Here is a 13450-nt window from a genome sequence, read left to right on the forward strand (position 1 = left end):
TATATGATCCCCTACTGGGGATTCCCCATCAAGAACCTCCCAACTGAGGCAACCTTAATAAGAACTCTTACTGATTGAAACCCATTGATAGTTCTCCATATGTACACTTAGTATACATGTATGCAAGTTTCAACTTGGCCTCTGTCCTTATTATCCAAATATCATACATAGATTTCAATTTTTGTATTGTTCCAGCTTTGGCTATACTTTTGATGTATGGTGATCAATTCAGAAAAAAAGTCACAATTCTGGCTACACTTAAAAATACAATCATTTCATGGTGGCCAACAATAAAGCCACAGGAATATTTACAACTTTGGTGAGAAAAACAGGTAATCAAACAAAAATATTCAAGTCACTGTGCCCTATTTTAGTCTCTTCTTCATTGCAACAACCTATTGTGCCCAGTGCCCCCACAATTCATTTTACTCACCTGGTTTTACTTCTATTTAACCCTCTGGCATAGGCTTCCTTTTGCAGCTGATCATTTAATGTGGGTAAATTGAAAGACTAAACTATCCATCCTTATATATGTAGATATTTGCAAGAAAAATAAAACATCTACTGTTCTCATTTATTTGTTCATTATAATACCAAGTCATAATATTTTTGTCATAAACCGATTTACAGAAAGGTCACTTTCTTCAGTGCTCTTATTCAAATTGATAACCAAGCCATAGTATTTGAACAAGTTCATAACATTACACTAGTATTACAATGAAACCGTATTTCTATTGTGTTTTCTTTACTGTGAAGTTTCACAATACTGATGAATGGTACTACAATCACTCATTTATCTGTTTGCTTACTAATCTATTTCATTTATTCATTTGTTTTGTAAAGGTCAAGTAGCATTCCATGGGTCCTATAACATATCAGATTCAAGCTTAAATTATATCATTTCCAACAAATGCAAATTGAGATATTGAACAGATTTTAGATATGGTCCTATAAAACATTTACTAAAACTACTCCACTGGTATATGTAGGAAGTTACCACAGCATCATTAAATACATAATAACAATGTCATCCAGTACTTGTTCATAAGAAGCACCTGCATTTAAAGAACACTTTCAAAAACACAAAAAAAGAACAATATATATTTTTTTGAGGAATATATCACATTCGTTTCTACCTCAAATGCCATAGGTCTGAGTTTGAATCTAAGAACTTCCCACACAACTCCAGTCTTTACAGAGAAATGTGCAACAAAATGTCACTAGAAAAGTTTTGCTTTTGTGTGTTATGTGACTTTTGACAGCATCTTATGAGAAAGCTGCATCACACGAGTGATACTGGAAAGTCATATCTACAATGTTGATCATTATATGCATGTGGAACATCAAGTGCTACTTCAGAATACCCTGTTGGAAAGGCCTTTCTTTGGTGTGGAACCTCACATGATATTTGAAATCCTCCTTACTTGAGAAATCTGCATCACACAGGTAACACTGTAAAAGGCTTCTCTCCAGTGGGTAAAATCATGATATCTCTTGTAAATTACATAATACAGGTCACACTGTATGGGCTAGCACGTGATGTTTGAGGACTCTCTTTCGAGAGAAAGTTTTATTGCACAGGTCACACTGGAAAGGCTTCTCTCCTGTGGGTTGTTATATGATATTTAAGGCTACCCTTTTGTGAAAAAGCTGAATCACAGGTCACACTGGAAAGGCTTCTCTCCTGTGTGGGTTAAAATGTGACGTTTAAGACCACTTTTTTCTGAGAAAGCTGAATTACACAGGTCACATTGGAAAGGCTTCTCTCCTGAGTGGATCAGCATGTGACATTTAAAACGAGTCTTTCGTGAGAAAACTGAATCGCACAGGTCACACTGGAGTGGCTTCTCTCCTGTGTGGGTTATCATGTGATATTTAAGACTAACCTTTTGTGAGAAAGCTGAATCACACAGGTTACATTGGAAAGGCTTCTCTCCTGTGTGGGTCAACATGTGACGTTTAAGATGACCCTTTTGTGAGAAAGCAGAATTGCACAGGTTGCACTGGAATGGCTTTTCTCCTGTGTGGGTTATCATGTGATATTTAAGACTAACCTTTTGTGAGAAAGCTGAATCACACAGGTCACAATGGAAAGGCTTCTCTCCTGTGTGGGTCAGCATGTGACGTTTAAGACTATCCTTTTGTGAGAAAGCAGAATTGCACAGGTCGCACTGGAATGGCTTTTCTCCTGTGTGGGTTATCATGTGATATTTAAGACTACCCTTTTGTGAGAAAGCTGAATCACACAGGTCACAATGGAAAGGCTTCTCTCCTGTGTGGTTCATTATGTGATATTTAAGACTACCTTTTAGTGAGAAAGCTGAATCACACAGGTCACACTGGAAAGGCTTCTCTCCTGAGTGGGTTATCATGTGACGATTAAGATCACCCTTTCGTGAGAAAGTAGAACCACACAGGTCACAATGGAAAGGCTTTTCTCCTGTGTGGTTCATCATATGACGTTTGAGATCATACTTTTGTGAGAAAGCAGAATCACACAAGTCACACTGGAAAGGCTTCTCTCCTCTGTGGTTCATCATGTGATATTTAAGCTTAATTTTTTATGAGAAAGCTGACTGCACAGGTCACACTGGAAAGGCTTTTCTCCAGTGTGGGTTATCATGTGACCTTTAAGATGACACTTTTGTGAGAAAGCGGAATCACACAGGTCACACTGGAAAGGCTTCTCTCCTGTGTGGGTTAACATGTGACGTTTAAGACCACTTTTTTCTGAGAAAGCTGAATTACACAGGTCACATTGGAAAGGCTTCTCTCCTAGGTGGATCAGCATGTGACATTTAAAACGAGTCTTTCGTGAGAAAACTGAATCGCACAGGTCACACTGGAATGGCTTCTCTCCTGTGTGGGTTATCATGTGATATTTAAGACTAACCTTTTGTGAGAAAGCTGAATCACACAGGTCACATTGGAAAGGCTTCTCTCCTGTGTGGGTCAGCATGTGACGTTTAAGATGACCCTTTTGTGAGAAAGCAGAATTGCACAGGTTGCACTGGAATGGCTTTTCTCCTGTGTGGGTTGTCATGTGAGATTTAAGACTACCCTTTTGTGAGAAAGCTGAATCACACAGGTCACATTGGAAAGGCTTCTCTCCTGTGTGGGTCAGCATGTGACGTTTAAGACTACCCTTATGTGAGAAAGCAGAATTGCACAGGTCGCACTGGAATGGCTTTTCTCCTGTGTGGGTTATCATGTGATATTTAAGACTACCCTTTTGTGAGAAAGCTGAATCACACAGGTCACAATGGAAAGGCTTCTCTCCTGTGTGGTTCATTATGTGATATTTAAGACTACCTTTTAGTGAGAAAGCTGAATCACACAGGTCACACTGGAAAGGCTTCTCTCCTGAGTGGGTTATCATGTGATGATTAAGATCACCCTTTCGTGAGAAAGTAGAACCACACAGGTCACAATGGAAAGGCTTTTCTCCTGTGTGGTTCATCATATGACGTTTGAGATCATACTTTTGTGAGAAAGCAGAATCACACAGGTCACACTGGAAAGGCTTCTCTCCTCTGTGGTTCATCATGTGATATTTAAGCTTAATCTTTTGTGAGAAAGCTGAGCTGCACAGGTCACACTGGAAAGGCTTTTCTCCAGTGTGGGTTATCATGTGATCTTTAAGTTGACCCTTTTGTGAGAAAGCGGAATCACACAGGTCACACTGGAAAGGCTTCTCTCCTGTGTGGATCATTATGTGACGTTTGAGATTACCCTTTTGTGAGAAAGCTGAATCACACAGATCACACTGGAAAGGCTTTGCTCCTGTGTGGGTCATAATGTGAATTTTGAGATCACCCTTTTGTGAGAAAGCTGAACAGCACTGGTCACATTGGAATGACTTCTCTCCAGTGTGGTTCATCATGTGAGATCTGAGATCACAATTTCATGAGAAAGCAGAATTGCATCACAGGTCACACTGGTATGTCCTCTCTCTTGTGTGGGTTATCATGTGACATTTGAGAACACATTTTTGTGAGAAAGCAGAATCACACAGGTTACACTGGAAAGGCTTCTCTCTTGTGTGGGTCCTCATGTGATATTTAAGATTAACCTTTGTTGAGAAAGTTGTATCAAACTGGTCACCCTGGAAAGGCTTCTCTTCCATGTAGGTCATCACATGATATTAAAGATGATTCATGAGGTAATTGCCACAGATATCACACCAGTCTCTTCAATGTATGACAATGACACAGAATCTACGGATAGCTTTCCCAGAGAAATGTTGATAGTTACCCTTTTCCTGGAAAGTAAAAAAATCATAAGATTGACATCTAATTTTTTGAGGTGTGTAATAATAGGATTGTGGGTGTTTTATACCATATCATTTCATTCTCAAGTCCCTTTGTACCTAAACAGAACATGTGTACATGCCATCACCTAACATAAAATAGGTAGAAATATTAACAAATGTGGTCCTATGATATATATTCTACTTTTTCATTAGTAATGCACTGAAAACCATCCAATAGTTACATGCATACTCACACCTTCATGGCCAGAATGACTCAATTTTTTTTTTTTTTTTTAATCTGGTCATGAGATTTGGAGGGGTGAATGACCCAGCTGGGTATATCAGTCATATTTTAACATAACTCCATAACATTCAGTGTTTGGGCTCACAAGACCTACATCTAAAAATTACCTACTCTAGGGTGGGTCATTCAGTTCACCTTACTCATCTGACTAAAAGAAATGATGTGAGTGACATTAAGATACACAGTGTACTTGTGTTATATTTTAGCAAGACACAATAAATAAATGTGATCTAAGAAACTAGAGGTACATACATTTATACATATACCAATGGCTTTTTCCCCCCTTACAAGGGAGGTAGCCAAAAAACAAAGGCATAAAATCCACTCGCACCCATTCCATCCCCACATACTCCATTCCCCTCCCCTCCCTCTTATCTTGGCTCCTCCTGGACGACCGGTCATACCTGCATTTCGCCCACTGCCCTGGGTCAGAAACAATGTAGCAAGACACAGCTCACATCCACAGCAAGGCCACTTCATTTAATAAGTGACACCCTGTCTCCATCCCCTCATGCAAAAAAAGAGAAGATAAGGAGATATCCCTTCAGACTGCATCAAAATATCATTCACACATACTCCCTTACCCCTCATCCCCACCCACTCCCTTCCATGCATCACAGCATCACCCATACACAACCATTCTCCCTTCATTCCTCAAAAGACATTCCCCTCTATCCCAATGCCCCTTTTACCCCATCCATCCATCTCATCCTTGGTTGCCCCTTATGTTCACTCCTTCCACCTCTGCTTTCCACACCTCTTTCATTGATCTTTCTTCACTCATTCTTTCCATGTATCCAAACCATCCCAATACTCTTTCATCAACCCTATCTCCCAACTCCCTTTCTACCCCCACTCTCCTCCTCATTTCTCACTCTATCCAGCCTAATATCCTGTACCATATTTCTCAGGCATTTCATCTCCAACACATTTAAAATCTTCCTCTCTTATGTTCCATGTTTCTGCTCCTCACAGTACTGTTGGCACAAATATTCCTTCATACAGTCTCTTCTTAGCATCCATTCCCAAATGTCTACTTCTCATTATACTTTTTAATCCACCATGGTATTAATTTGCTTCTCTCAATCTACATTCTACCTCCACCTCCACTCCTCCCTTTCCCATCCAAATATCTAAAGCTATCCACTTCTTCCAGTCTCTCTCCCTTAATACTCACTTCCAATTTGCTGCCATACTCTCCTTTTGTACATGTCATCACCTTACTTTAAACCACATTTATCTTCAACTTCCTTATTCATATATATGTGTATATATATATATATATATATATATATATATATATATATATATATATATATATGTATGTGTGTGTATATATATGTATATGTATATATATTTTCTATTAAATAATACAGCATACTCAGCACTGGAAATCTTCTTCTTTAAACTTTCTATTCTTCTCACTATTTTCCTTTCTGTGGGAGGAAGGGAGAACAATATCACCAAATGAAACCATAGTGATTTTGGAAATAAAAACAAATGCATTACTTACAACGTTTCGCCTATGCTTTAGGCATTCCCACGGGGCGCCAAGAAGGAATTAAACCAAAGTACCTATCCTAGTTTATTTTGTACATTGTATATATGATCATGATTTGTAGATTCAAAATAAAAATTACCAGAAGATGCCTAAAGCATAGGCAAAATGTTGTAAGTAATGGATTTGTTTTTATTTCCAAAATCACTATGGTTTCATTTGCTGATATTGTGTTCTCCCTTCCTCCCACACAAAGGAAAATAGTGAGAAGAATAGAAAGTTTATGGAAGAAGATTTCCAGTGCTGAGTATGCTGTATTATTTAATAGAAAACGTATCCAAGAAAACCTGCTCCCCAAATTCATGTATATATATGTGTATATATATATATATATATATATATATATATATATATATATTGTACTTTTTGTTGATGGTTACACAGTTTGAGGTAGTACAGTAAAAGGTGTTAAATTCCACCAAATTCAGTTTGCTTGAGCAGCACCCTTCATAAAATGTTTGTATGGTTACTAGGAAATACAGTCCATATAGCAGCCAGTGTTGTTTGTGGGGTTTGAATCAACAACTCACTGTCTGACCACTGATAGAGTGCAAAGCCTTATTCCACTCAGCTGCCCAAAGAACTCGCAATCAGCACTGAAAGAGCTATCTATATACCAAAACCTTTTTCCCCTTATATGGGAGGTAGATTAGTCAGAGGTATGTACCTATTCCCGCCCATTTCACTCCCTTTCCACCTCTCCAACTCAGCTCCTCATGGATGGTGGGTCATCCCTGCATCTGTTGCCAACTCCCCTGGGTCAAATGCAATGCAGCAAGACTGAAAGGACAAAGTATGTAAAAATATACGAATGAAACTCCCAGAGACCATATGGCTTACACTAGGCAGTTCCATGTCCTTTACCACCTATCATCAACATCCTTAGAGTTATCTAACCTTCCCTTAAAACAACCAATAGTTTCAGATTTTGTTACATGGTTACCAAGTCTATTTTGGGATCATGCAAAGACTGGCAAACCCAATCACAGCAGGACTTGCTATTCTTTACAAGAAAATTATTGGGTTCATTATTCTTTATGAGTATAATCAGGTTCACTGTTCTTGACATAAATACTTTGGTACACACAGAACATTTTAATAGCTGATTAAATTTCAAAGCTTTTGTTCACTAGTTAACCTTTATGAATCCTTACTGGTTTAATAGCAGTTTTCATATACTGGTTTTAATTTCTGTATTCAGATATCCAGGAAGTCTCACGCTTATGTTAGGTATATGGGTGACAGGTTATCAGGTTTCTGTAATGCAATCACCATGCATTATCCTTTCAATAACAAGTTTAAGAGGGTTTTTTTTTTAATGGAAATTGAACATTATGTTAGCATATTTCTTTTCATTATTTATTCATCAATATAAAATTTGTATACTATTTTTAAAATCAATGCCAAAGGTTTGCTTTTCTTTACAGGTAGACATTTGGGTTGACCATTTTTTACATGAGGATCTTTGGGTTCACTGTTCTTGACATGAGGATCGTTGGGTTCACTGTTCTCATGGAAATATTGGGTTCACTAATCTTGACATGATCACCATTTCATTCTTAGAAATCATGTAGTAAGCACAGAGATTATTAGTTGTTTTAAAAGAAGCTTAGATACCACTATCACTTGGGAATTATCACTGAGAGTTGCCAGTAGTTAAAATGCTTGATGGTAACAACAGCAGACATGTGTCTGTCTTAATACAATTACTGCTTTTGCACATATAACCATATGTTATACATTCTCTACATAAGTATCAATTCTCACTGCATGATATGAGCACACTCTTCAGGTGTATATGTTGTGTTGGTGGTATCAATATAAAACTCTACATGCTCCTGCATCCTGTCCGTATCACCCTTCATTGAGGGTAAAAAACCATGCATCTACCATAGTAAATAAATTCTGAATAAAAATATTTACATGCAACAATATATTAAGTAATTGGTCCATCAACCTCCTATATCAATCAATTCATTAGGTCTGGCATAGAGGACATCATGTTCCTTACTGGCTGTACTTATCAACAAACTTTGAATGGCTGAGTGGATTTGGCTCTGTGCTCTCTCAATGAGTAGATGCTGAGTTGTCAATGTGAATCCATTAAAAATGCTGGTGCTTTGAGATTTTGATTCCTAATAATCATAAATATAATTTTACTAAGGGAACCACACCAAGTGAATTGAATTTGGCAGTGTTTATCACCTTTCAACACTTTATACAAAATTGCACACGATAAAAGAGAATTGGTTTAAAACACCCATAAAAGTGGGATACATACACATCACATCCATACCATTTACGTCCTAGTCCTGTGCCACTTCCATAACAAAATGCTGTGTTGCATGCCGAGCCTGTATGGAAGGGGTTAAGACGATGCCCACCTATATTTCCACACCACTTGCAAGTTGCCACCAACCACAACTTGACTGCTGATATTGGTCACTGACTACTTATTTGGGCATTTCAATACCATACCTATAAATACACATTATATCAACTTCATATGGTGGAAACTCCAAAAATGGCAAATGGGTAAATAAAATGGTGTTTCCTTTGACCCATTCCTAACATTTCGTATTACAATGTAAACAAACACAATTGCCAGATTGATTCTCTGACATGAAGCACTGGCTAAAATGTGTACCAGTTATAATTGCTAACAATATTATATACCAACAGGTCCATTTTTCTTAAAAGTGGGGTGGCAGAGTCAAAGCATACCTTTCACCCATCACACACCCTTTCATTGGTCTCACACTCACCTAATTATGGGTTTAGATTCTATGCTTCGGTAAATTTCAGAAAAGCACACATGTGATATAGCAATAGAAAATTAAATAATAAATTTGTAAATTAACACTATTCTTGGTGGAAATCTATAACAGAAAAAGCAACCGCTTTGACTGCTTGAGACACCATGTTTGTTTTGGTAGATATGGAGGTCGAAGAAATTAAAGTATGATAAATTCGTCAAGTCAAACCTAACCTATCTATCTTGTATTTAGTAATGTACCTATAGTAGAGGTCATCGTCATCAACCGCTGAATCGATCAAAACAAAAAATAATTCTAGCTTTTAGCAACGATTTACGTGATTTCTACCAATAAAGATATATGTTATAGTGATGCATTATAACTTACATATCAAATTTTCTAATGCTATCTCGTGTAGGTGTGCACTTTTAAAATATATTTAAATAAGTTCTATTATGAAATATCTTTCTACAAATCATGAAAATCGATGGCTATAGATATTTTTGTAACTACAAATGAAATGTTTATTTACAAATCGTCTTTGTCTTCATGCAATAATTATTTTGTAAGAAGCTTCTGGAGGCACACAAGTGGCTTGAAAGAGCCGCAGATTGCCAATAACTGACTTATACCAACACAGGGTATAGGTCATAGTTTGGTATATGTTTCAGGTATGCTCTGAGAGCAGTAATGATTTGATCATATTACTAGTCTAGTGAATGAGGATACCAGGCAACAAGGTAATTGGACCTTTCCCTTCAGCACCTTGTTGTTTTACTCATATCATTACTGGTCGGGTCTAGGACAAAACCCAGTCGGTCAAAAACCCAAACAAAAAGAAAAGAAATCATTGTTTGGATTTCCAAGTGAGTGGTGGCTTTTCCTTGGCATGACTCCAATGTTCTTTTGTAGTGGATTCTTCTAGCATTAGTACAATGTACTATCAATGTAGTCCACTGTACTAACACTAGTGCACAGTAGTTGTACTGTACTATCACTCTAGTGCACTGTACTTGTACTGTAGTGCACTATATTAGAACTGTAGTTTATTGTACCAGTACTGTAGTTCAATGTACTAGTATTGCAGAGCATTGTACTAGCACTGTACTTTGCACTGCAATGTACTACTACTGTAGTTCACTTTATTACCACTGTACTAGGAACGTAGTCACTCTACTAGCACTATAGTGCGTCGTACTACCACTGTTGTAGCACCGTAATGCACTATAGCACTGTAGTAGGTCGAGAGCCAAATTGGTGACCTGACGATTTTGGTCACTTGCTCCGATTGGGTCACCACGTCACTCACAGGTCAAGGGCCACCAGAGCTCCTGTGGACTGCACTTGGACATCACTCAGGCCAACAGTGCGGGCGCCAGAGGCGGAAATGTGAAGAACCGGAGAACACGCTCAACTTTGTCTGGTCGCCACGCTCAGGCCCTTGGGCTCAGGTTCCTCCCGTCTACTGTAGTGACACGTAACTATTACCATTATGTAACTTATATTCACTCCTCTTTGATGTGTAATGTGCCTTTCTTACTCAGAGACTATGTTCACCGGCGAGTCATCTCGCCCATTCATAAAGTTGTTGTAATTTTGTATTAATAAAGAGGGAAGGTAATAAACAAGTTTTCTTAACCTCTTCTTACCGGTACACTCTACCACCAAATGTTTAGTAGTAGCAACGATGGCATTCCTTTGCCAGCTACTACAAATGGCGACCCCAGGTAGGCTTCTACACTACCTAGCCGTACTCTGTGCACGGTTCTCTCCTTCTGGGCTAAGTTTGGTACAAATCAGTGACATACTGATTTTGGGACAAATCCGTGGGTTGCCCCCTTGGAGATTTTTTTGGTCACTTGCCCCAATTGGGTCACCACGTCACCCACAGGATTGCACCAGGACACCATTCAGACAAAAGGCACGGCGAGGTAGACGGGAGGAACCTGGGCTCAGATGCATATTTGAGCTTTTTTCCCCATCCGCCTCTGAATGGTGTCCTAGTGCAATCTACAGGAGCACTGGTGGCCCTCGATCTGTGGGTGACGTGGTGACCCAATCGGGGCAAGTGACTAGAATGACACCCAAAAAACTCATTTTGCCGAAAACGGGTCTGTCGCTGATTTGTCCCAATCTTATCCCCCAGAGGGAGAGAGTCGTGCACAGAGTACGACGAGGTAGACGGGAGGAATGTGGACTCAAGTGCATGTGCGTGGTGACTAGCCAAACTTGAGCATTTCCCCCCCATTTCCGCCTCTGGCACCCGTGCCTTTTGTCTGAATGGTGTCCTAGTGCAATCAAATGTTGCCGCATTCACCTTATTCTCCCGATCTCGCCCCAAGCGACTTTTTCTTGTTCTCAGAGATGAAAAATCCACTGAGGGGTCGGCGATTAGACGACACAGATGAAGTCATTCAAGAGGTGGAACAGTGGTCTTCATCGCATCGCAATCCGAGGACTTATACAACGGCGGCTTGCGGGAGGTCAAGAAACGATGGGTGAAATGTGTTACTCTGGATGGTGACTATGTAGAGAAGTCTTAAGGACCACAGATAAAAATGAAGTTTCTGACCTGTTTGCTTCATGGTCATAATTACAACTTTATGATAACCCCTATATCATATATATATATATATGATCCCCTACTGGGGATTCCCCATCAAGAACCTCCCAACTGAGGCAACCTTGATAAGAACTCTTACTGATTGAAACCCATTGATAGTTCTCCATATGTACACTTAGTATACATGTATGCAAGTTTCAACTTGGCCTCTGTCCTTATTATCCAAATATCATACATAGATTTCAATTTCTGTATTGTTCCAGCTTTGGCTATACTTTTGATGTATGGTGATCAATTCAGAAAAAAAGTCACAATTCTGGCTACACTTAAAAATACAATCATTTCATGGTGGCCAACAATAAAGCCATAGGAATATTTTTAACTTTGGTGAGAAAAATAGGTAATCAAACAAAAATATTCAAGTCACTGTGCCCTATTTTAGTCTCTTCTTCATTGCAACAACCTATTGTGCCCAGTGCCCCCACAATTCATTTTACTCACCTGGTTTTACTTCTATTTAACCCTCTGGCATAGGCTTCCTTTGCAGCTGATCATTTAATGTGGGTAAATTGAAAGACTAAACTATCCATCCTTATATATGTAGATATTTGCAAGAAAAATAAAACATCTACTGTTCTCATTTATTTGTTCATTATAATACCAAGTCATAATATTTTTGTCATATACTAATTTACATAAAGGTCACTTTCTTCAGTGCTCTTATTCAAATTGATAACCAAGCCATAAGGATTACAAAGGCGGAGCATGCCGACAGGAGACCTTTTGATCCATATCTAGTATTACAATGAAACCGTATTTCTATTGTGTTTTCTTTACTGTGAAGTTTCACAATACTGATGAATGGTACTACAATCATTCATTTATCTGTTTACTAATCTATTTCATTTATTCATTTGTTTTTGTAAAGGTCAAGTAGCATTCCATGGGTCCTATAACATATCAGATTCAAGCTTAAATTATATCATTTCCAACAAATGCAAATTGAGATATTGAACAGATTTTAGATATGGTCCTATAAAACATTTACTAAAACTACTCCACTGGTATATGTAGGAAGTTACCACAGCATCATTAAATACATAATAACAATGTCATCCAGTACTTGTTCATAAGAAGCACCTGCATTTAAAGAACACTTTCAAAAACACAAAAAAAGAACAATATATATTTTTTTGAGGAATATATCACATTCGTTTCTACCTCAAATGCCATAGGTCTGAGTTTGAATCTAAGAACTTCCCACACAACTCCAGTCTTTACAGAGAAATGTGCAACAAAATGTCACTAGAAAAGTTTTGCTTTTGTGTGTTATGTGACTTTTGACAGCATCTTATGAGAAAGCTGCATCACACGAGTGATACTGGAAAGTCATATCTACAATGTTGATCATTATATGCATGTGGAACATCAAGTGCTACTTCAGAATACCCTGTTGGAAAGGCCTTTCTTTGGTGTGGAACCTCACATGATATTTGAAATCCTCCTTACTTGAGAAATCTGCATCACACAGGTAACACTGTAAAAGGCTTCTCTCCAGTGGGTAAAATCATGATGTCTCTTGTAAGTTACATAATACAGGTCACACTGTATGGGCTAACACGTGATGTTTGAGGACTCTTTTTCGAGAGAAAGTTTTATTGCACAGGTCACACTGGAAAGGCTTCTCTCCTGTGGGTTGTTATGTGATATTTAAGGCTACCCTTTTGTGAAAAAGCTGAATCACACAGGTCACACTGGAAAGGCTTCTCTCCTGTGTGGGTTAACATGTGACGTTTAAGACCACTTTTTTCTGAGAAAGCTGAATTACACAGGTCACATTGGAAAGGCTTCTCTCCTGAGTGGATCAGCATGTGACATTTAAAACGAGTCTTTCGTGAGAAAACTGAATCGCACAGGTCACACTGGAGTGGCTTCTCTCCTGTGTGGGTTATCATGTGATATTTAAGACTAACCTTTTGTGAGAAAGCAGAATCACACAGGTCACATTGGAAAGGCT

The 13450-nt window shown here is 38.5% G+C and overlaps 1 protein-coding gene across 3 annotated transcripts; it reads right to left on the reverse strand.

The window, feature by feature from the left end:
• Positions 1-567: 567 nt before the first annotated feature.
• Positions 568-9434, reverse strand: LOC143041161 (uncharacterized). 3 transcript variants are annotated; one of them, XM_076212979.1, is made up of 3 exons: positions 8880-9434; positions 4073-4261; positions 568-4037 (listed from the first exon to the last, which is right to left on the reverse strand). In XM_076212979.1, the coding sequence occupies exon 3, from the start codon at positions 3881-3883 to the stop codon at positions 2537-2539; it is 1347 nt and encodes a 448-aa protein (XP_076069094.1). In that variant the 5' UTR covers positions 3884-4037; positions 4073-4261; positions 8880-9434; the 3' UTR covers positions 568-2536. The 3 variants fall into 3 exon arrangements, with proteins under 3 accessions (XP_076069094.1, XP_076069093.1, XP_076069091.1); XM_076212978.1 differs by lacking the exon at positions 8880-9434 and adding an exon at positions 8411-8872 and having other exon boundaries at positions 568-4261; XM_076212976.1 differs by lacking the exon at positions 8880-9434 and adding an exon at positions 8396-8872 and having other exon boundaries at positions 568-4261.
• Positions 9435-13450: the final 4016 nt, after the last annotated feature.

Source organism: Oratosquilla oratoria, chromosome 30 (genome assembly GCF_046742065.1).
Source record: "Oratosquilla oratoria isolate Oo_2021 chromosome 30, ASM4674206v1, whole genome shotgun sequence".
NCBI lineage: Eukaryota > Metazoa > Arthropoda > Malacostraca > Stomatopoda > Squillidae > Oratosquilla > Oratosquilla oratoria.

What these genes read in the sequence shown, in the direction of transcription:
- LOC143041161 (XM_076212979.1), bottom strand. Translation starts at nt 3,883, where the DNA reads ATGATGAACCACACTGGAGAGAAGTCATTCCAATGTGACCAGTGCTGT.